Source organism: Ceratotherium simum, chromosome 25, assembly GCF_057802395.1.
Source record: "Ceratotherium simum simum isolate JZ-2026a chromosome 25, ASM5780239v1, whole genome shotgun sequence".
Lineage (NCBI taxonomy): Eukaryota > Metazoa > Chordata > Mammalia > Perissodactyla > Rhinocerotidae > Ceratotherium > Ceratotherium simum.
In genome coordinates this window covers 7,297,479-7,320,921 of record NC_141924.1, presented here as the reverse complement: position 1 = coordinate 7,320,921, position 23,443 = coordinate 7,297,479, and the positions used below count along the sequence as shown (strand labels likewise).

At 45.9% G+C, this 23,443-nt stretch overlaps 1 protein-coding gene across 1 annotated transcript in view; it reads right to left on the bottom strand.

Moving 5' to 3' along the window:
• Positions 1–21,461, bottom strand: part of ARFGAP3 (ARF GTPase activating protein 3) — a 56,299-nt gene extending 34,838 nt beyond the window's left edge. The window contains exons 1-6 of the mRNA XM_004437955.3: positions 21,315–21,461; positions 14,793–14,911; positions 9,082–9,154; positions 6,462–6,593; positions 5,369–5,452; positions 2,078–2,165 (exon numbers count right to left, since the gene is read on the bottom strand). Coding sequence (XP_004438012.1) covers positions 2,078–2,165; positions 5,369–5,452; positions 6,462–6,593; positions 9,082–9,154; positions 14,793–14,911; positions 21,315–21,383 — 565 coding nt within the window. The 5' untranslated portion in view covers positions 21,384–21,461. The remainder of the gene's footprint in view (positions 1–2,077; positions 2,166–5,368; positions 5,453–6,461; positions 6,594–9,081; positions 9,155–14,792; positions 14,912–21,314) is intronic.
• Between the last annotated feature and the right edge of the window lie 1,982 nt (positions 21,462–23,443).

Genomic DNA, 23,443 nt, shown 5'->3' with positions numbered 1-23,443 from the left:
CAGAACAGGCAAACCTTTAGACAGAAAGCAGACTAGTGGCTGCCAGGGGCTGGGGGCAGGGGCAGGGAGAACGGGGAGGGATTGCTAATGGGTATGGGGCTTCTTTTTGGGGTGATGAAAATGTTCTGGAATTAGACAGTGGGATGGTGGCACAACCTTGTGAATATGCCAAACACCACTGGATTGTACTTTAAAAAGGTGAATTTTATGGTGTGTGAATTGTATCTCAACATAGCTGTTATTTAAAAAATGGCAGGCCCAACAGTGGTTTAGGGGAAACTTTGTTTATTTTTATAAATATTTAACAGGTAAACTCCAGTGAAGGCACTTAAATAGGCAGAGCAGGAGGAGTGAGAACAATGATATTTTGTAGAAAAACAACTGACCCCCTGTTCACTGATTACCTAGTGCGGGCCAGGAGCTGCTCGGAGCATTGGAGAAACAGCAGTGACTAAGGACATAGAAGCAGAGTATTTTAGGTCCCATATTCTATTTGTTTAAATTCTTTTTTCTCTCCTTCTCATGTGTAATCCGTAAGTTTACTCAAGACTGCAGCGTGTCACTCAACGCTGACGGATGAAATTCTGGGTTAAGCCTTGAGACGACAAGTCTCTCTAACTAACAGCCGTGTAAAATCCTGGACAGAGAAGAGAGAGGAAAGCGCCCTTGCAGGCGGAGGAGGAGGTGGAATTCTCAACAACAGAACTTTCAGGAGAAACTCTCCAGCTAAGAATGTAGATTACAAAATATTTACAAGAACAAAATCCTGTTCTGCATCTAGTTATCTTAGTTTTCTGTTAGTAAAACAAACTGAGACATCTGGACTTCAGAGGTTACAGGATCTCCTGGAGCATGTGACCTTCGATCTCAATGGGCCTCTTATGCTAATAAGTTGTAAGAGCAACAATATTCAAGTTATCATCTGTACTTTCAGAAGGTACAAACCCACCTTCTCACTACGTTAGTCAGGAAATTCTCAGAATTACTTTTTCTCTTCTCTCCTTATGGATAATGACAAACCGATTGATGGCTCAGGTAGGTTCTTTATCTTAAAAAGGAATCTCTCCCTGGAGGAGCTCACAGCCCAGTGGAAGGGACCCACAAGCTAATGGGCATGATGATTCCCAGAGCTGAGGCGGCTGTGTTAGGAGGGCGTTACACATACATGTGGTTGGACTGGGAGTGCTCAGTAGCCAGACACCTACAATTCAACACAAAAGAAGGACCTTCCTTTCTTTACAACATGCTCCATGGCTCCACTCTCACAAACAGCTGAATGCCCATCTCTTCTACGACTCTTTTCTTGATAAACACCATTTATTTGCCAACCATCCAGCAAAATCCTTGCCAGAAAGTTTCTCAATACTATCACCCCATCTTAAGGTTGGTGACTGTTTAGTCTTCTGTGTTACACTAAGTTCCTGTAAGTAGTTCTAGGCTCAATTTCTGTAAGCCAGCACTTATGGTATTGCACTCCACGAGTTCACTGCTTAGTTGTCAAATATTACATTTTTGTGTTAATTTATATGAACATTCTGGCTAACAGAAGATGCTCAATTTTAAAACAGAAAGAGTTGACATCTTGATCCATGTTATTCATATCACATAAGTGATTTTTAAAATATAAGCAATTCATATATTCACAATAAATATAATCCTAAGATAAAGTCACCAAATGTGAATCACTAGGTATCAACTCTTTATAGAATAGTTTTTTAAACTGAAATCTTGTGTTCTGATTATAAAAGTAATCTTGTGTTCTGATTACAAAAGTAACATAATCATTATAAAATTTCAGTCACTTTGTATCAAGTTGAAAGTAAAAATCCTCAGTAATTTCATTCTCCAGTTAACAATTTGGTGTGTGTCTTCCAGAGTGTCTTCTGTGTGTGTATGTTTTTGTTTCTGTTTTTTTACAAAAATGAGATCATATTCCATGTTCAGTAATCTTTTTTCCCCACTTTATAATCTATCATGGACATCTTTCCTTATTAAATACAAGGGTCTTATTTTCTAATAGTTTCATAGCATGCCACGGAACCAGAGGGTAGCATTATATGACAGCTCTAAAGCCTACCTTCATTATTTGCTGGAGTGGTTTCCATGTTCCTTGGTGTTAAAGAAGATGATTCTGGTTGTGCTGATGCCCACCCCGAGCCACTCACCTGAAGCACAGTGAGAAAAGTCATTAGCAGACAAAGCAAGAAAAGTCACAAAAAAACAACCAAAGCAGGGGGAACACCTAATAATTTAAATAGTCACATTCTGAGTACCCAGATTAGTGCGAAGGAAGGATAATATTAAAACATGTCTATTCTTAAGACTCTGTTTCAATGCTCAAATTCTTTATTTTTCCTCCACTTTTTAAATAAAATTTCTATTTGCCATAATTTCAGATTTACACAAAAGTTGCAAAGACAATACAGAGAGTTTCCATATACTGTCCCCTCAGTTCCCTCTAATGTTAGAACACCCACGGTACATCTGTCAAAACCAAGACTCATCACTGGTACAACATTATTAGCTAAACTCCAGACTTTGGATTTCACCAGGTTTCCCACCAATGTTTCTTTTCTGTTCCAGGGTTCCACGCTGCATTTGTTGTGTCTCCTTAGTCTCCTCTGGCTGTGACAGTTTCTCAGTTTTTCCTTGCTTTTCCTGACCTTGAAACTTTTGAAGGGTACTGGTCAGGTATGCTGTAGGACGCCCCTCAATTTGGGTCTGCCTGACATTTTCTCCTGATCGGACTCGTTTTGGGGGAAGAATACCAGAGGGGAGTGCCCTTCTCCCTGCCTCGTGTCAACACGACTGAATGCTGCTGATGCCGCCCTCGATCGCTTGGTCAGGGTGGTGCCTTCTCCCCTTCCATCTCTAGTCTTGGGAAGTGAGTCATTAAGCCTCGCTCACACTCAAGTAGAGGGGGGTTAAGTTCCACCTCCTGAAGGGAGGAATATCTATATACACAGTTTGGAATTCCTCTATAAGGAAGATTGTCCCTTCTCCCCATTTATTTATGCAATCACCTATTTATATCAGTAGGGACTCATGGATATTGATTTTATTCTTTGGATTATAATCCAATACTGTCATTATTTATTTTGTTGTTCAAATAGTTCCAGTTTTGACCACTAGGAGCTCTTCAGGTTGGTTCCCAAATCCTTTAGGCATGCCCTCACTCACCACCCCCACCTCCCCAGCACCTCCTTAGTTACTAGCACTACAGATGCTCCAGGTTCATTCGCCCCAGCAGCCCCAGCCCTAAAATCTGCCATTTCTCCAAAGGTACCCCTGGTTCCTTTTATTGGAGAAAGGTATTTAGAAACCAAGATCTGGGTGCTGGGTATGCTCGTTGTACTGGGGGTTACTGTCTCTAGGCCCTCTCAGTGGACAGAGCTACATTATATATATATATACGTGTGTGTACTAACTCATGTATATACACATATCTATAGATATCTCTCTCTCTATATATATATATCTCTATACCTATATATAATATAATCTCTATACTATATATATAATATTATCTCTCTCTCTCTCTAGAGAGAGAGAGACTAAAATAAACATGAATTTATACTAATATCTCCAACTCTAATCCACACCAAACTGTTCATCTCTCTTTTTAGCCCATTGTTTCTATTCCTAAGATTTCTCAGCTACTAATTATAGACATTCTATATCTAGTTGTTTTTTTTTTTTGGTGAGGAAGATCAGCCCTGAGATAACATCCATGCTAATCCTCCTTTTTTTGCTGAGGAAGACTGGCCCTGAGCTAACATCTATTGCCAATCCTCCTCCTTTTTTTCCCTTTTTCTCCCCAAAGCCCCAGTAGATAGTTGTATGTCATAGTCGCACATCCTTCTAGTTGCTGTATGTGGGACACTGCCTGAGTATGTGGGACACTGCCTGACCATGGCTGGACAAGCGGTGCATCGGTGCGCGCCCGGCATCAGAACCCGGGCCACCAGTAGTGCAGTGCGTGCACTTAACCGCTGTGCCATGGGGCCAGCCCCTATATCTAGTTCTATGTTAAACAATTGCTACAGATCACAACAGAATACCTTATCTTTTCTTTCCTTCTTTCTTTCTTTATTTATTTAGTGTGTGTGTGAGGAAGATCAGCCCTGAGCTAACATCCATGCCAACCCTCCTCTTTTTGCTGTGGAAGACTGGCCCTGGGCTAACATCTGTGCCCACCTTCCTCCACTTTATATGGGACGCCGCCACAGCATGGCCTGACAAGCGGTGTGTCGGTGCGTGCCCAGGATCCAAACCCGGGCCTCCAGCAGCGGAGCACGCGCACTTAACCGCTATGCCATGGGGCCAGCCCCTCTGTTGTTTTCTGTTCCCCTCTTTTTTGATAACTATTTCTAGTAAATACTGACTGCATCAGTGATAAAATGTACGTGCAAATTATGATAGCAAAAAAAAAAATCAAGGTTTAGCAATTTATACAACTTCACACAATTTTTACTTGAAAATTAGTTAAAGAATGGCCTGAGTAGCAGTAGGCAAATAGTGTCCCCTCCCCAGTGGGACTGGGAGCACCTAACAGAACATCCATGGCTCTAACCAAGGGTCAGCACACATTTCCTTAAAGGACAAGTCAGTAAACATTTTAGGCTCTGCAGGCCTTCTGTTCCCTGGCCTAAGCAATCGGGGGGAAATCCACAGAAGCACCATGGACTGTTGTCACTGCTACTATGGGACCAGAAAGACGAAGATAATAATACTCAGAGCATTTACTGAAGGCTTACTCTGTGCTAGGTACTAATTAATCTTATCTGCATTTACTCATTCCATTCTCACAACAGCCTTGAGATCTGTTCTACGCACACAGCTAAACAGGGCACTGAGATTCAAGCCCCTATTACAACTTGGATTTAAACAAACTGTCTTCATTCTTTGTCAGTTCTGAAGCTCTGAACTGATAGTGGCAGACGACTAGGAATAATCTCTCAGCTTCCCTAGCTTCTGGGTACAGGACGTACGACTCATTCCAACCAGCAGGACATGAGCAGAAAAGACGTGTACACCTCCAGAGTTCTCTGTAAAAGGAAGGGGCTTTCCTGGACGTCTGTCCTCTTCCTGTTGCCAGGAACAGTCACGAACTGGAGCAGCCACTTGGGGGGCCTGGGATGGAAGCTGCACGGCGAGAGCAGCAGAACAAATCCCCCAGTCAACCCTGGACAGCCTGCCTCTGACCTCTGATGGGAAATTAGGTTCTATCTCGTTTAAGTGACCATATTTCATGGTTGAATTTCTTACAGCAGCTTAGCCTGTATCCTAACTGAAACATTTTCAATATATACTGTTTATAATTGTCGGAGTATGCACGCTTTAAAATTATGTGAAGCATATTACATACCTCAGGAGGAGCATGAGAAGCAAAGAAGTCCTCCTCCTTTGGTGGAGGGGATGAAGGTGGGACCACACAGCTGTCAAGCCACAGCTAGGATGGAAACACAAAGCACCACTCAGCATCTCCCCCAGCTTTAGAGGGTTTTATTAATACTCTTCACTCCTGTCTGTAGACATGTTTGCTACAGATTGGTCCTTTCCATCATTATACAACCAGTAACGTGCCTAAGCAGGGCCCACGAGTGCATTTTAGTAACGTAGCAACCCAGGAACTTGTGCTTCCAAACCTTGAAGAAGTCAAGTACCCCGATGCACAAGCCATATCTGAAGGAAAGATCCAGGATTTCACATCTAGTGCGACTCCCAAGTAGAGTCAACCCTCACTACGTGCGGATTCCGTATTGTGCCTTAGCCTACCGGCTGTAATTTACTTGTAACCCCAAGTCAAGACTCAAGGCGTTCCTGCAGTCATTCACAGACACCTGCACAGCGGCAAAGAATCTGAGTTGCCCGAGGTGCATGTTCCCAGCTTGAGGCGATGCTCTGCCCTCCTGTTTCAGTTCTCATACTGCAAACAAGTGTCCTTTCTATGGTCTATTTAGTGACACGTTTTTCACATTTTTGTGCTTTTTGTTGGTAATTCCATTGTTTAAAATGGCCCCTGAGCATAGCGCTGAAGTGCTACCTACCTAGGGTTCCTAAGCGCACGAAGGCTCTACAGTGTTAGATAAGCTTCGTTCAGGCACGAGTTATGGTGCTGTTAACCGTGAGTTCAGTGCTAATGAGTCAACAAATAAGGTGTCTTTAAACAGAAACACATGTAAAATAAGGTTATGCACTGATCAGTTGACAAAACTGTTGTGACCGGAAGCTCACAGGAACCTAGCCTTGTCTTTCCCTAGCAGCCATGTTTCAGCATTGATAATCAGTGTTCATGGTGACTTTACAGAACAGAAGTTCTGCAAATAATGAGAATCAACGGTATGTTGTTTCCTTGTAAGAGAATCAGGTAGGAAGTTTTACTTTTGGGATAAAAACCACTTTTCCTACTGAAACGAATGTTTGTCTGAAGGAGATGCTCCAACCCGCCAGTGACTTACATCCGTGCCGTGCTTGCGCGTGGCTTGGGAGGCGAGAGACCTGATCCTCTCCCTGTAGAGCTGGGCAGCCCGACTGTTGTACTTGGCATTGGTGTCATTGGTGGCACACCCATGTTGATGGAAAAAGGAAGACTACAGAGGAACGTAAGAGGATTAATAACAATACTGTGTTAAATCTAACATAGGGACTGAAAATGTTACTTCATGTTATGCAGGATTTTTTGAAACTACTAGTGAAAAGCAAAATGATTTAAACCACGAAAAATTTTAAAATAAATCTTTCCTTGCAAAGGGAATTCCCTCCCCAGATGTAACTTTAATATTTGGGTAAAACTGAACATGAGACTTGCATTACAAAATGAAATAACTGGCCCTTCATTTCTCTACTAAACTGCTTCCATCATTCTGAAGGTTATTTGGGGGGACGTTTTCCACTCAGGACTGTTTTTAATTCATAAGAAATCCATTTAACTCGGATTCCACTAAACCAGAATTTTTGACAGACCGGTTAGGAGCTACGCTAACCTTCGCCTTGCTCAGCACTGTTTCTTCATTAACAGAGACCACAGCACAGGCAAGGTGATAAAGCAAATTTTAAATAATTAGAGGAAACTGCTTTCAACCACCTCCTAAGGATCCATGTGTAGACATGAATTACAGAATTCATATCTTAATTAAAGCAGGTATTCTAAAAACCTGTTTCAGCGATCCTTTTATTAATCCAATTTGACTAACAACGGTATTGAGCACCCACATGTACCAGACCCTGTCCTAAATTCTTTGTGGGCATCATCCCATTAAATCCTCACAGCAACACCATCAGACAGTCATTGTTATTATCTACACTTTACAGACGGGGAAACTGAAGCACAGAGAGGTTCAACTACTTGCCCAACGTCACAAAGGGTGAGGGGCAGAGCTGGCATTCACACCCAAGCAGGATGGCTCCAACTCCACTGCCTGAGCGAATGACCACTGAGCTGAGGCTTCCCCGCCCCATCTCCCCCCGTCCACTGGCTCCAGATGAGAAAGTCGCTCTCTGGAGCCGAGTGGGGACTCTGCAACCTTGGGAAGGCTTAGAAATAAGGATGGATAAAATCAAACCCGCAGTCGTAAGTTTAGGAACAAGTCTGTGAACATCATGATAAGGGGCCTGGGTTTCTAAGATACTTGAAACACCTAAGGCATGCCTTCTTAATAGGGGTGAAATTGTTTTTTTGGAAAGTAAAAAAAATCTTAGTTATTACAATGGTTTGTGGCCCCCCCCCATAGTTCACCCCTACCTGACAAAATGGTGTTCCTTAGGATCTGATTTCTCCTACTAGGGAAAAATTAAACCCAATTCAAATTTAAAATAATCTAATTCAAATTTAATTTTTCTGCTTAGGGAGCCATAGTGAAAAAAGGTTGAGAAACACTGATCTGAGAGAATCTGGTATTTTGAAAACGACTATTTTAGACTTACGATTTTAATTTTAAATACTTGATGCTAGGCATAATTTTTATTTGAAATATATACAAATCTGATTTCTTATACTTTTAATGTTCAACAGCATGTCTAACAGACCTTCATTTACTCAATCTATATCATTTTGGCCTTATAAATAGGGTATCTGTGCTTCAGATGGTTTTGCTGGCTAGATTTGTAAGGCTGCCTGTCTAGTGTTTGAGAAATCAGATATATTGAATTTGTAAATGAAGTTTAAAATGTTTGAGGATCCTTAGGTTTGTAAATGGAATTAAGGACACCTGCTCTTTTAAAATTATAAATTAACTGAACACTTAAAGAAGTTATTTTTACACAGAAATTACTAAGTTTACAAACAAATATATGATATTTATATACTATATTTGAAGATTTGGAGAACAGGTTTTTTAATTTATAGATTTAATAAATTAAATAAAATTCAAATATAAGCAGCTATAAGCATTCCATTTTTTTTTTTTGCAAATATACACCAGTATGATGCTTTTCTTTTTTTCTTTTTTTTTTTATAATTTTATTTATTTATTTATTTTTCCCCCAAAGCCCCAGTAGATAGTTGTATGTCATAGCTGCACATCCTTCTAGTTGCTGTATGTGGGACGCAGCCTCAGCATGGCCGGAGAAGCGGTGCAGCGGTGTGCGCCTGGGATCCGAACCCGGGCTGCCAGCAGCGGAGCGCACGCACTTAACCGCTAAGCCACAGGGCCGGCCCTAAGCATTGCATTCTAAGTACAAAAGTCACCCTTAGATATTAAAAAACCATATTGTCATAAAGAAGCTTCTCGGGTCCTTTCTACCATCACCTCCTATTTTAATCTCCTTCAATGCGCTTATCTCCACCTGTTACTTTCTTGTTTATCTGCGTCTTAATCACTCTCTGTCTCTGCCTATATGAGAGGGGATTCTGTCTGTCTTACTGGTCACTCTACCCCAGCACCTAGCCCAGAGCTTCGTGTTTATTAGGTGTTTATAGATTTTTGGACAAACAAGTCAACCGGGTTGTCCAACTCTGAAGCCCATCACGTCTTTCTGTTACCCAGTAGGACCTCCCAAACGCTTCCAGGCAAACACCACCATCTGCACTAGTGTAACACTGTTTATACAAGAAGGAAAACAAGTCTGAGATGAACTTACTGCACTAGCATTTCCGCCAACTTGCATGCACCGCAACTGAAACCATGACCAGTTAGAGTCCAACTCTGTAGATCTAAATGGAAAGAATATTCTTACATGTTAATACTTCCCTTCCCCAGAATCAAGCCACTGAAATTTTGAGAACAAGGTTTCTTTATCTTCAGGATCCTGGAGAGTTCTAAGTTTGTTAACAGTGACACATGGGATGCTGGGACTCCAGAGTTGTATGACAGTTGGTACGAGCAGCTCCTGGCCCCTCTCACCCTTCCCAGAAGCCACAGCTCTGATGGCCCCGACCGCCCGCTCCCCTCCACGCCTGACCACAGGCAGCCACGCCAGGCAGGCAGCACTTTTGCTGCACTGACTCCAGCCAGCCGTGTCTTCCAGGGCACAGGACACAGCGAGCCTCAGGGGGCTGTTGGAACAACTCCGACTCGCTGTCTCGCATCCTTAGCGGGATATGATCTAAAATGTGGTGACGTGCCTCTACTCAAAACATATGTACTTTTTGGATTTTTCAGGTCATCTATCCATTTGTCCAGTTTGACGCCTAATAGGAGCCTGGAGGATGCCATATTCTTATCATCAGGTGGAAGCGACCTACCCAACATCACCACCAACAGGGAGGAGAGAAAACTCAGGATTTAAGGCTCCTGAAGTGAAAACTGCAGTGCCTCCTGCTCCCCCCACAGCTTATGCCCTACTCATCTGTAACCTACAATCAAATTGGAGCAAGGTAAGGGCAATACTGTAGTCCCCAACAACAAAACTTACCGTGATCACTGTAGAGCAAGATATGACAGTGCAACAATGTTGGAAGTCTTTATATTGAATCTACAGATATGAGCAAAAAGCAAGACTATCCTGTTATTCAACTATAGCTTGTCACACACTAACTGTAAAGGAAAGTGGACATTTTAGAACAGGGACGATACCCTTCACAAAATGGGCAAGGTAGAAAGAAAAGAGGTTTCAGAGCCACCAAAAATTTCCTTTCATCCTGCCCTTCCATTTACTAACTTCTGTGCCTTGGTATCGCTTAATCTTTGTGAATGTCAGGAAATTATTTTGATGTCTATAGCTACCTTAAGATTAATAATAATGCTAGTACATATTATTATTACATACGAGTACAACAAATCCACTTCATGGTGATATGTAAACAGTAAAAATTAAACCACACTTTAGAAGAAACGGATTTCCCAAAGACCAAAAAAAAAAAACTCCTTTTAGAATTTGATTATCAAGCTAGATGATTAAATTATATATCTTGTTCTGAAATCCCTTCTCTGAAAGATCCTGCTTAGTCACCACATTTTCATGAATCCCCCCAGACTGAAGTATGTACCATCCCACCACCTCTGTCACAGGGTGGCAGTCAACAGCACAGTCTCTGGAGACAGACTGAGAGAGTGTGAATCTCAGCTCTGCCACTTACTAGCTGTGTGACCTTGGAGAAGCTACTCGACCTCTCTGCACCTTACTTTCCTCATCTGTAAAGTAAGAATAATTATAGTATTATCTATTTAGCTTTTGTAGAAATTAAGTAAGCTAATGTCTGAAAAGTGCTTGGCTCATGGTAAATACCATATGGCTGAAATTCTCACCATCACCACCACTATCACCATCGTCATGGTAACCCTGGCACGCTGCTCCAGAGGACAGGCATGTCCCATATTTTTCTCTCACGATCCTAGCACAGGCACACAATAGGTACCTGAATACGGGCTGACTTAAAGGATGTCCTAAAAGTGAGGCTACAAGTACTCAGACGTGCTAATCTGCCTTACAACTTTTAGTCCTAACCTATCTTTAAAAAAATAAAGCCAAACATTTCTATATACATTTCTTAGAAACAGAGATAAAAGCGAATTGTTCCTGAACTGAGTTGACAGAGATTCTGTCTCATAACACTGGAATTTCAAAATAAAAGGTTTTGGTGACAACGGACTCTGAATACAGTCAACCTTAAGAAGCCACTTGAATTGCTCATCAGTGTCCATTCCTCCAAGAGGAGGTGACTCACTGCAGGCTACTTCTTATCTTTATTTAGATTAAGAGATGTTGAAAGGTAATAGTCTGACTGCTAAGCAAAAAGTAAAGCAGAGAAAATAAGAAAAATTGAAGAATTAGCGTCACTTTAACAAAAGTTAACCTGTTACTTTTAACGTCCTGTTAACCAATTAGGTAAAAGAGAAAACAGGTTTCCTGCAACCTCTATAATGAGTCAAGATATAATCTCATTAAAAATTGCATGAATTAGCTTCACTAGCGGCTGCCAAAGTCAGTATTTTTTTGCAAGCAGAGTATTTAAATAGATTTCAGACACTTATGAAATCAGAAGGAATCTCACCAAATAAACATGACAATGCTTTCATGTAATCAAAATTTTTACATGTGGTAAACTCTACCACAATTAGTCCAGACTTCTACTCACAGACAAGCCCAAGGGGAGCCTCCAAGCAGCCACCTGTTTATAACTCGCTGGACGGCTTACTCTAAGGTCATGAGAGGTGCTGCCTTCCTACCTAAGGTCGTAACAAGGTTCTCCTTTGTGCGTCCACTGAGCAGACGATGGGTGACCTAGATCTGATCACCGTTAGCATTTGCTGGGGGCTCGCCACATGCCAGGACTTACGTGAGTTCACTCGCCTGCTCCTCCCAGCGCCCCACGCAGTAGCGTTAGTATTCTCATCCCCACTGTCAAGAGAAGGAAACTGAGACCCAGAGAGGCAGGGAACACGCCCAGAGCTCGTCAGGGCTGGCGCCAGGATTCAGAGCCCAGCAGCCGCGGAGCGTCCTCGCTCCTACCCCTACCCCGCACGCCCAGGCCCCCGCCAGCACCCCCAAGGGCCTCAGGAGTTAAGTATAAGCCCCCAGCCCAGCAGCCCAGCCCTAACAACCTCCCACAAATCTTCCCCTTTGCCTCTGACTTCTCCTCATTTTCCTGTGCACATAAAAAGTAGCTACTAAACATTTCGCTCTCCCTCACCTCTCCAGCGCTCCTGGAAGTCTGCGTGCTGAGCTCCTTTCTCCCCACCTCGTCTCCGTTACCACACTCTCATCCAACCTTCGATGTGCTTTGCAAATGTTTCCTCTTCCTTTACACTCGGCCTAATTTTCTGACCAGAAGTAGACGCAGCACTTTACAGTCTACCTTCTTATTTATGTTGTGCTGCAGTCTGTCCCCACCCCCAGCCCAACAAGATCAACGCAGGCACTAGATCCCAGCCACCTGTCACAAGCTCCTGAACTACGTAACGGTGAACTCGAGAAGGAGCAGAGCTAGAGGGAGAGGGCACCGTGAGTCCAGCCCTCACAGGGACTGGGGTGACGAGTTCTGAGCCCTGGGGGGTGGCGGGCAGGGGCCAGGCCAATTAGTTCTGCTCTGCAGTCAGCTCCCAAAGCAGCCTGCCATTTTCCCTTTCTGCTCGGCAAAAGCCATAGTTCATAAATTTTTTCCTTTGTAAAACTGTAGACTTGAAATTCTACTTACAAAAAAAAAACAAACTCAATTTAAATAAACGTTCCACCCATGCCAGACCGTTAAGCTGCTCATGCCTGGGAAATGGGACTGTGTGCGCGTGTGCGTGCGTGCGTGCGTGTCTGGAAGGCAAGAAGAGGAGGGGAAACGGAATCCCAGAAGAAGGACTATCACTTCTAACTTTATATACACTGGGACTGCTTGGATTTTTTTCCTAATGAGCTGGTGTTTGTAATGTTTTTTAATCAATAAAAAATGTTTAAAGAGCAGCCCTCCACCTCTTTAAAAAAATACTAAGTACCCTTATCATCCTTGACTTTCTCTTGCCCAAATCCTAGACTGCTGCCCTCTGGTTGTACAGAGATTTTTTGAACAGTTGTTTTTGAATCATTTATAAGCATTGTGATTCATACAGTTATATTCATCTGACTTTTGAAAGGCTAGTGATTAAACCTGCAACAGCCCAAACAGAGCCTGCTGTCCATCCTCACCAGGCTCTCGGTCAGTCATGCCCTCAACTGGGGAACACGTCAGAAAGCTGTCTCATTTCCTGGAATGGTTTAAACCAGGAGTGTGCTTTAGTGGTGAGGAAAAGGGAGGGCCAGACTATAAAGGGCGGAACTTGGCAGAAAGGAGGAGGGAAAGAGCACAGCAGAGAGAGAAAGGAAGACACTGATTCTATGTCGCCTCAGGTCCAGCCTTCGTGGGCTCTGGCCAGAGCAGGTTACCATATGTTACCTGGTAACAGTCAATCTGGGGGAAAAAAAGCACATTAAAAAGAAACTTTCCCTGGCAACTAAATCCCTTCACATTTAAAAAAGAGGCGAGGACAGGATAATGCATTCAAAATGCATTCAAAACATTCTGGGACCAGCATCTAAGAAAAAAGAAAAGAAGACAAGAAACTGATGGCTCCTCTGAAACCAGTAAGAACACACAAAAGAAGTCCTTTCTCTAAATAATTACCTGTGGAGCTACACGGCTGTAAATGTTTAGCCCATCATGCATGTACATACTGATTTTCAAACAAAAACTCAGGAAAATGAGTTCTTCAGAAATTGATTTCCGAAAAAAGAACTCAGGAAAGTACCTCAGAAAAGTTTTTTTAAGTTAATACACTAAAAAAGAAAATTATGTTGTTCTTATCACTATATCGCTTGTGTGCTATCACACAAAATATCTCATTACAAACTATAATAGATTTTATCCTATAGGAACAAACACTCTTTACAGTAATGGCGTCGTATCAATATTCCTTAAGGCATAAGATAAAATAAAATTGCTCGGCACAATTCCAAATAGCTTGCCTGCCTAGCTGGTTCCTTCCTGGAGAAAGAAGTGGCCGAGAACTAGGTGCACCGGCTGGAGGCGGCAAGCAACAACGGAGATCTGAGCCAAGGCTGCTCGGCGGTGCCCGTAAAGGCTCACGGCCGCCGAGTGCAGGCCTTGCTCGGCTTCTGAGCCCTGAGCCTGGCTGGGCTCCTTTTATTATTTCAACTTATGTTACTTCACACGCGGGTACTTGTCACCTCCCACTGGACTGTGGGGCTGTGTGTCCAGAGGGGGCATCTTTCTTTGATGCACACGAAGGCCCCGTCTAGGCTCCTGCCACAGTGTCAGAGGGGACGACAGGTACTCGCCAGAGGGAGCCAACGCAGCCCAAGTCTTCAGATAAAAAAAGAGAGATGTTCATAGTATAAGCATTTGAAATTGCCACTAAAATTCATACAAAAATCATTCACTCAGGTTTTACGATAATAGTGTCTTTGGGAGCCAGAGCTGCAGGATTCTGCTGGAAGTGGCACCCTGCTATAGAGGGCTTCCTGACCTTTCCATTAGCTCTCCACCTGCCGGGGTGTAGGACGGACCCACAGCAACCGATACGCCTTCTACCACACGAGTGTCACAGCAAGGTTTCTTTGTACTGCGAACTATGAGAAGATCATAAAGGAAAGAGAAATACTGTCTCGAACCCTCTCTTCTGACCTTGTCTTCAACACCACGGCCTCATGTCTCTGACACAGAGCTCTGTGTAACAGTAACTAAAAGAAAATCACTCATTTTCCTAGTTTATGTAATTATATAAGATTTAAATCTCCATAACCCATAACCAATGTCTCCTTTTACTTGACGTCAGAGGAAACACACAGAAAAAAGGGGAAAGAGACCCACGTAACACTGTCATCACTCCCACGCCCCTCCCCCACAAGAGGAAAGATTCACTTACCGAATAAAACTCAAATGAACACCCAGTGACCGGTGTGACCCTGAGCAATCGATGCAAAGGAACACCCCATAGGTTATGCTCGCCCAGCTGGGATTTTTGGCACCACAATCAAAACACACCTGAAAGAAAATTTAAAAACTCAGTTATTGGGGCCAGCCGGGTGGCATAGTAGTTGAGTGCGCGCGCTCCGCTGCGGCGGCCCAGGCTTCGAGGGTTTGGATCCCGGGTGCGCACCGACACACCGCTTGTCAAGCATGCTGTGGTGGCGTCCCATATAAAGTACAGGAAGATGGGCACAGATGTTAGCCCAGGGCCAGTCTTCCTCAGCAAAAAGAGGAGGATTGGCAACGGATGCTAGCTCAGGGCTAATCTTCCTCACAAAAAAAAAAAAATTCAGTTATTAATTTACATTAGCCAAATTAGCCATCCTATAGGATAAAATATATGGTTTAGCTTGAGAGCTGCTTAACCTTTACAATTTAAACTGGTTATTAGAAAATATCTCACCTAGATTTCTTTTTAAACCTCAAATTTCAATTTCTTTTATTATAATAATATTATATTATATATAACTATATTATATTAATTATATATTAATAGAATTGTATTGATATAGTGCATTAATTATATAATAGTTATATTATTACGTATCTACTATAACACTACGCAGTGTGTGTAGTGAAGAGAACTTAGTAGTGTATATCATCCCAAACATTACCTATCCTTGAAGCCTCAACAGGGTTCCTACCAGCCACGTAAATGAACCCTGGCCCTTACGTTCAGGATGTCCCCCTGCTTGCAACGCTCACTGACAGGCACTCGTGCCTATTTCTTCTCCCCCCAGCCAGAGGCGAAGGAGAGTGTGGTAGCCAGCTCCAAAGTGCCCCAGTGATCCTCCCCTCCTGGTAGTCACACTCTTGTGTAATCCCCACCCTCACTTGTCCAGGGTGGCCTGTGTGACCAATAATATGGCGGAAGTGTCAGCACGTCATTCCTGAGATTAGGCTATACAAGATGCTGTGGCTTCCTTTGTCCCTTGCTCTCTCTCTCCCTTGGATGACTGGCTCTGGGGGAAGCCAGCTGCCTTTTCTCGAGGACACTCAGGAAGCCCAGTAGAGAGACTCAAGTGGGGCGGAACTGATGCCATTAGTGCAACAGCCAGTGCGGCGGGGGTGGGCTGACCAGCCCCTGAGCGAGCTGGGGGTGGCGACTGCAGCTTTCAGATGCCTGCAGCCCTGCTGCCAGCTCGGCTGCAGCCTCAGAGACCCTCCGCCTTCCTCTCTCAACACTGACTGGAGGGAAACACTCTTCATCTGATAACGGACATAAAAGTACTTTCAAACACACACTGCTCGTGGTGGAAATTAATATTTATAATTAATTAACGTCAGAACAACAGGATAGTAAAAATTCCACTAATAAGAGAATTACTTTTAATTTTTTTCCAGAAAAAAAAAGCATATTTTAGCCAGCTAAGACACCCCCGGATTCCTGGCCCTCAGAACCCATATGAGACAATATACGCTTGTTGTTTAAGATGCTAAGTCCTGCGGTAGATAGCAATAGATACTAATACAGAAAGATGTTCCTCTCTGAGATGCTGTGTCCTTCTCTACCTCTGCCCCTCCACTCCGTCCAGGTCACTTTTATAATCTTAGACACACAGCCCGTCACCAAGGAATGTGGCCCCTCTTGCACTGAGGGCGCTGAGGGCTCCTGATGGGTCAGGAACCTTTCCCTTCATCACGCGTTCCTCCTCCACTGGCACAGAGCCCCTACTGGGTCAAAGCTCAAGAAATGACTGTTGAAGAGATTTGTCTATTTTTTTATGTCCCACAGAGCCCGAAAAATAGTGCCTTACTCATAGTAAGCACTCACTAAATATATGTTAATCAAATGAACAATTTAACAAAACTTAATACCGGCTCAAAATTACCACTAGCCCCTTCAACACTGACTAAAGTCAAACGTTCTTCATCTGAGAGCAGGACATAAAAGTTCTTTAAAATACACAGTGCTTGTCATGGAAATTGATATTTATAGTTAAAGTCAGAACAACAGAATAGTAAAAATTCCACTCATAGAAGAATTGTGGTTTTTTCCAGAAAAAAAAGCCCCCTATTTTATTTTATTTAATTAATTAATTAATTTGTTTTTTGCTGAGGAAGATTCACCCTGAGCTAACCTCTGTGCCAATCTTCCTCTATTTTGTATGTGAGCCACCGCCACAGCATGGCTGCTGCCGAGTGGTGTACGTCCATGCCTGGGAACTGAACCCGGGCCACCTAAGCGGAGCATGCCGAACTTAACCACTAGGCCATGGGGCTGGCCCCAAAAGCCCCCTATTTTAGATACACTTTACAGGCAGAGCCACCTATGTGAAGGTTGTCCCAACATAATCATCAAGAAAGATCTGGCTTTTGGCCTTTTGAGAGCAATACAAGAGCAAAAACCTGAGATTTTCCACAGCCTCTCACCACACAGGCTCACATCAAGCACGTGTGAACAGTGGGGGTGAAGTGACAACTGACATGAAAGCTGCCAGTCCATTCGATTCAGCGTTTATTGATTGCCTGCTGTATGCCAGACACTGAGGTGGGCGCTGAGGTGTTAGGAAGTCGACAGGGTCACTGGATTCACAAACACTTGCTGAGCCCTGCTCCCTGCCAGGCCATGTGCTGGCCTGTGAAGAGCTCACGGTGCAGTGGGAGAGAAGGGCACAGAAATTAAGACGCCCTGTGGTAACTAACAGCCATTAGAGTGAGAAATTCCCTTCTGTGGCACACCAAACAGTGCCACCGACTCTGCCAAAGGTGCTGTCCCTCTGCGGGAGGCTATTTGTCTCCCCCATTTACTCAACTAACAGTTGTGCCCTTCCTATCAAGTGTGTGCCTGGCACACACGAAGTGGGCACACAAAGGTGGTCCAGGAAGAGTGGGCCCGCACGGAGCCCACGGTCTAGCAGTCCAGTGGGCAAGACAGTTAAGGTTGAATCTTAGCAAGCAAGGACAGAATGCAACACATGTTCTAGATGGGGTCCAAGAGGCATTTGGGATATCAAGAGTAGAGCCTAAAAGGGCAATAAGTAGCAAAAGCCTGTGCAGGAAATGGCCCTGTGGAGAGAGGTGACAGCCAAGATAGGAAGAGCGTGCAAGCCTGAATCACCCCTGAGGGGGTCGCAAGGCTGGCTATGAGAAGAGAGTGGGGTTTCTGACATGGCAGCCTCAGCGTCCTCCTTGATGCACCAACCATGACAAGGAACTGCTGGAAAGGAGTTCCAGGAGGGCGGGGCCCTATCTATCTTGTTCACCTGAGCTGAGCACCGAGCCTGGCACAAAGTAGGCACTAAATGCAAAACCAGGTAGCGGGGCCATTTACAGGGGTGGGAGAGCTAACGAGTCGGGCGTGGGACACAAATCTGGCTCTCGCGACGCTGCCTGGATTCTCCTGATGGAGCAGAAGACCATGCTTTGAGAGAGGGGATGGCACTATGTTGATACGCAATCCCAAACCAAAGCTGAGACACGGTTTTCTAAGCAGAATACCAGTTCTCAGGGTGATGAAAAACAGTTTTTGACTAACAATTTGTTTTGCCTAACGAGGGGCATAATAATTACTACAGAAATAACAGCTAATACTGCGTGTTTACCCATGTCAGGCACTGTTACTGGCCACTGCATCTTCATAACAACCCCACCAGAAGGTGCTGGCTTCCTGGGTGTGTGTGTGATCTGCGCAGTCGCACGGGGCCCCGCACTCAGGAGGGCCCATGGCTGTTTAATGCTCTGCTGTCTCATCTTGAAACTCTTGAAACTTTTCAAACAAGGGCCCTGCATTTTCATTTTGCACATTTTGCATTACCTGCAAACCATGGAGTGCGGTTTTGATCCTCATTTTAGAGAAAACTAAGGAATTATGAAGTTAAGTATGACAGCTAAGAAGTAGTATCTCGGGGACTGGACCCCAGGCAGCCTGCCCCGGAGCGCACCCTTCATCCCTTCACCACACTGTCTCTCACGGCAGAAAACACACAGCCAGGCAGCCCTTTATCTATCCTTCAGCTCCTAGACTATCAGCTCCCTGAAGGCAGGAGCCCATCTCTTTATCCATCAGTGTACCCTCAACGCTCCGCAGTGTCCAGCACACTCAGGTACTCAACGGATACTTGCTGAATGAATAACTCAAGCAATCAATATAAAACTAAGGAACGATATAGCTTCAAGGAAGGATTCACAAACTAGAAAACTGACCCATATGAATTAAAACCTTTGATCCAGAGTAAATATTCATCATACAAGAGAGGAAGAAATTGGATACCACATTATAAAAGAAAACCAAGTTGTTTCTCTTTAACTCCTCTTCCCGTCTCGTCTAACTCAGAGCTCTTGTTTACAACCCCATTTAAAAAATGCTTGTCATCATCCAACTCTTCCACATCATGAAAACTAGTTTTCATCTGCTTAGGTAATGGTTTCTTACTAACGATCAAATAAGTCTTTTTTTTTTTTTTTTTTTTTAAAGATTTTATTTATTTTTAATTTTTCCCCCCAAAGCCCCAGTGGATAGTTGTGTGTCGTAGCTGCACATCCTTCTAGTTGCTGTATGTGGGACTCGGCCTCAGGATGAACGGAGAAGTGGTGCCTCGATGCGCACCCGGGATCCGAACCCGGGCCGCCAGCATCGCAGCGCGCGCACTTAACCACCAAGCCACAGGGCCGGCCCCCAAATAAGTCTTAATCAAGAAATGTAGCACAATACTGTGGAACATCTCCAGAAAACACTTTTGCTCCATGCTCTTAGTAATCCTATTACAGAAGAGAAAATTTTCCACAGGCCTGTGGTTCATGATAAAAATAATAATAACAAAAACTAGTTGACATTTATTGAGGCCTGGTATGTGCAGGGACTGCTCTGAGTGCTTTTCTCGGATTTTCCCATTTAATCCTCACAACAACCCTCTGAGTGGATCCAGCTCATGCCCCCATTTCAGATGAGGACAATAAGGTACACACGGTGGTCAAGTAGCCTGCCCAAGGTGACACAGAGAGCTGGGGTCTGGACAACAGTTTATAAGCAGCCCACACGTGTCCCTCCAAAGTGTCTCTTGGTATAAAGACACTGGCTTCTTATTTAAAATGGGCACCTTCCCTTTGATGAATTCAGTCAGAGAGAATACATGCTATGTTTCTGAGATAAAACAGACAGGAAAACATAGTTTCCACACTGCTAATGGCAGATCCTAATCTTGTCTAGTTACACAGCAACCACTTTTTATAAACAGATCGATCTAAAGTGGAAAATCAAGAAAACAGCGAAGAAATTGGCACCGGAGAATTTCTGGAGCCTCTCTCCTCCCAACCTTCCTACCTTCATCGGACATCACCTCCAATAAACTGTTACCTCTCTCATTCCCCTTAGGCTGTAAAAACATGGGCTCCCTTCCACCAAGACTTAAAGACATCTAAATTTTGTAAAACTCAAGAACTTTCTATGCCGTCATGTCATGGCTCGTGACCACGCTCGTTAACAGCTGTTCATTTGGGAGGTGACAGTGGGGACCAGACAGAACTCCTGTCACAGCAGGGGAAGAGAGAGTCCATGCTGACACGACAGCCCTTTGCCCTCTCCAGGTTCCACTTCGACCTGTGATCCTCAGTGGAGGGTGTTGCTTTAGCCCCAAGTGTCATCACAATATCCCCAGCCAGTTGCGAAATGTAAAAGTCACAGAGGGGAAAACAGCCTCTGGAGACAGAAAAAAAAGGAAAACCCCAATCTCCAAAGTAACCCACAGGGAGGGAAGAGAAATGGTCTGTGGTGGGCTTTCTTAGCAAGAGAAAAGAGGTGGAAGCCACTGCAGAGACCACTTAGCAGCTTTATCAGACAGGGAAACTGAGGCTGCCACCAAAGGACACAAGGAACCAACCAGGCCCCACACAGGGGCCCCTGAGGAGCTTGAGAGGTGAGCTTGAGGGTGGGGTGGGGCGAGCCGAGCTTTGAAAGGCCCAGCGCTACCAGCTGGAGTTTCTGACCGGCGCATCTTCCCGGCTGGGTCACAGGTGGCCAGCGGGATCCGACCCCACTCCCAGGACCCCCCCATGTGTGCTGCCCAGCCCGCTCTCCGGGCCGGCGAGCTCGCCCCCAGCTCTCAGGAAGTCACAGTGTCCACTCCGCCACCCCCAAAAGCCGCCCCTGCCCGCGTGTATGCTCCCCGGCCCTGTGTCAGGGACCCACAGATGTCTGCCTCCGGGACCCCATATGCTCTCGCCTCCCCCCGCAGGACCCCTAGGGTCTGCCCCGCGCCGGACCCTGCTGTGCGCCCCCTCCCCCGCCCCTCCCCTGCTGAGGCTGGGGGCGGCGCGCGGGCCGGACCCAGGCGAGGCCCAGCCGCCGCGGCCGCACAGTGCGACGTGTCACAGGCCCGACCGGCTCCTCCTCCCGAGGCCGCGGCCACAAGCGCCGCAGGGGCGGCCCGGGGTCCGGCGCGGATCCCAAGCAAGCCTGAACACGCCCGGCGACCGTTACCTTGTTGGTGGGCACCGAGCGGAGGCGCTTGAAGATGGTTAGGATGTCCTGCTTGCTGGGGTCCCCCATGGTCGCCAGAAAACCGAGGCGCAGCTGGCCCGGCCAACCGGGAAGGGCCGAGCTGCAGCGGTTGCCGCCTCCGGGAGATTGACGACGGCCGAGGGGCGGGGCTGCGCGTGACGGCCAGGCCCCGCCCCGCCCCCAGGCCCCGCCCATGGTCCCGCCCACAACCGGAGCGCACGCGCCACGCTCCTTCCTAGGGCCCCGCTTAGCTGCGCCGCTGGCTCCGCCCACTCAAGCCCCGCCCCCGGTGCTGCACGCGCGTGCGCAGGAGCCTCGCGCTTCCTCCAGGCCTTCGCCCGCGGTTCGCTCAGGGCAGTGCTGTGGGATGCTTGGCCCAGGTGGGGTTAGCTCCTACGCGCTTAGCCTGAGGAGCCACCAGCGTTTCGGCTGGGGGGTCGCCACTTGGACTTCCTTGGCCAGGGTCCTCTCACCTCCTCGCCTTGAGGGCGGCGGAACCAGTCATTCCTGGTGGCCAAGGAGGAAGCTTGATGGGAAACGGCGCCTGGCGAGGACCGCCGTTTCCCGAGTCGCTTTCCTTTTTTTTTCCCCCCTAACCTGAGGCCGGGCCCTGGGCGGGGCGCTTTCTACACCCGGAGATTGGTTTTCTTGGAGTATCCCTTTGGGAGTGATAAGAGATTCTCATATTGAGGTATATGGGGTAACTTCAGGTTCAAAACTGATTCTGCTAGAACTAAAAAGCCTGACTTGCAGCCTGTCAAACATACGTTGTACATCTGCTTAGCCCTTAAAGTCAAGATAAGAATGCATACTTCCCCTCCTGTGGCCTGTGGGTAACGCTGGATTAGTCCCTTTCGTGACATCACGGTCCCGTTGACCTAATTTGCAACTGAATACCTCTGAAATTTTGATGAAAATGTATCCTGAGTGTGTTGAATGTATGTTCTTTGTTCTAAAAAGGTGTAAGACTACTGAAAATCACGCTTCTCTGGAACGTTTTCTAAGGCCTTCCTGGGTTATAATCCTCACTCTGGCTCAAGTAAACTCACCTTATTTCTCTTATCTGTAGAATGGTTATTGCTTATTTTGCATCAACAGGTGTAAGGTCAGTGAGAGGGCGGTTCTGTCAGGACAAGAGGCGCACAGCCAGGGGCCGCAGGCCAGATGGCGCAGCGGTTAAGTGCGCGTGCTGCGCTCTGGCCCCGGGTTTGCAGGTCCGGATCCATGCTGTGGCGGGGTCCCATATAAAGTAGAGGAAGATGGGCACGGATGTTAGCCCAGGGCCAGTCTTCCTCAGCAAAAAAGAGGAGGATTGACAAAGGTTGTGAGCTCAGGGCTGATCTTCCTCACAAAAAAAAAAAAAAAAAAGAGGCAGGCAGCCAGAACTGAGGAACAGGGACAGGAGAAGCGTGACCCGTCCCAGCGCCTCGGGCTTCAGCCTGCCTGTCGCTAACGTCACGAGGAGAAGGCTTTAAACGCTGGGCTTCAGGCGCCTCCTTCACAGCAGCGGTGTGGCGCCGCTGGAAGCACGCAGCCCGAGTGGCGGTGCGGTCCCCTGGCCCCGAGCCGGTTCAGCCAGCTGCTCCCGTGCCCTGGGATCCTGATCAGGTCGCCTCTCTACAGCTTGTTTTGCTCATCGGTACAGCAGGGTCAGAGATGGAGAATCAGGGCTGAGCAGCCTCCCAGGAAGCCCTGGCACAGCCTCCTCTGGCAGTGCTCTTTCTGCTGTTAGAGGCTAGAAGGTTCACACAACCGGCTAGAGGTCTGGATAGATGCCTGCAGGGGACGGGAGGCTTGCAGGGAATGTGGCCTCCTGTAATCCCAGAGCTGGAGCTCTTCCGAGGAAGGGAGATTTATTACGTTCCAGAACAGTGCATTCCTTTTGCAGGCCACTCTGCCTGGAAGTTCTTCCTTGTATTGAGTCCAAGTGTATACCCTGTGCTTCATGTCCGTTGGAGCTGGTCTGGCCCTACGCCGAACACCTGGAGTGCTGATGAGGAACAGCCATGCCCTTTGCGATGGGAACAGGAATGAGAGTTCCAGTTCCCTGTGGAGCTGAGATCTTCTTACTGACCGAGTTACAGATCAGATTCGGAGTCCTGTCTGCT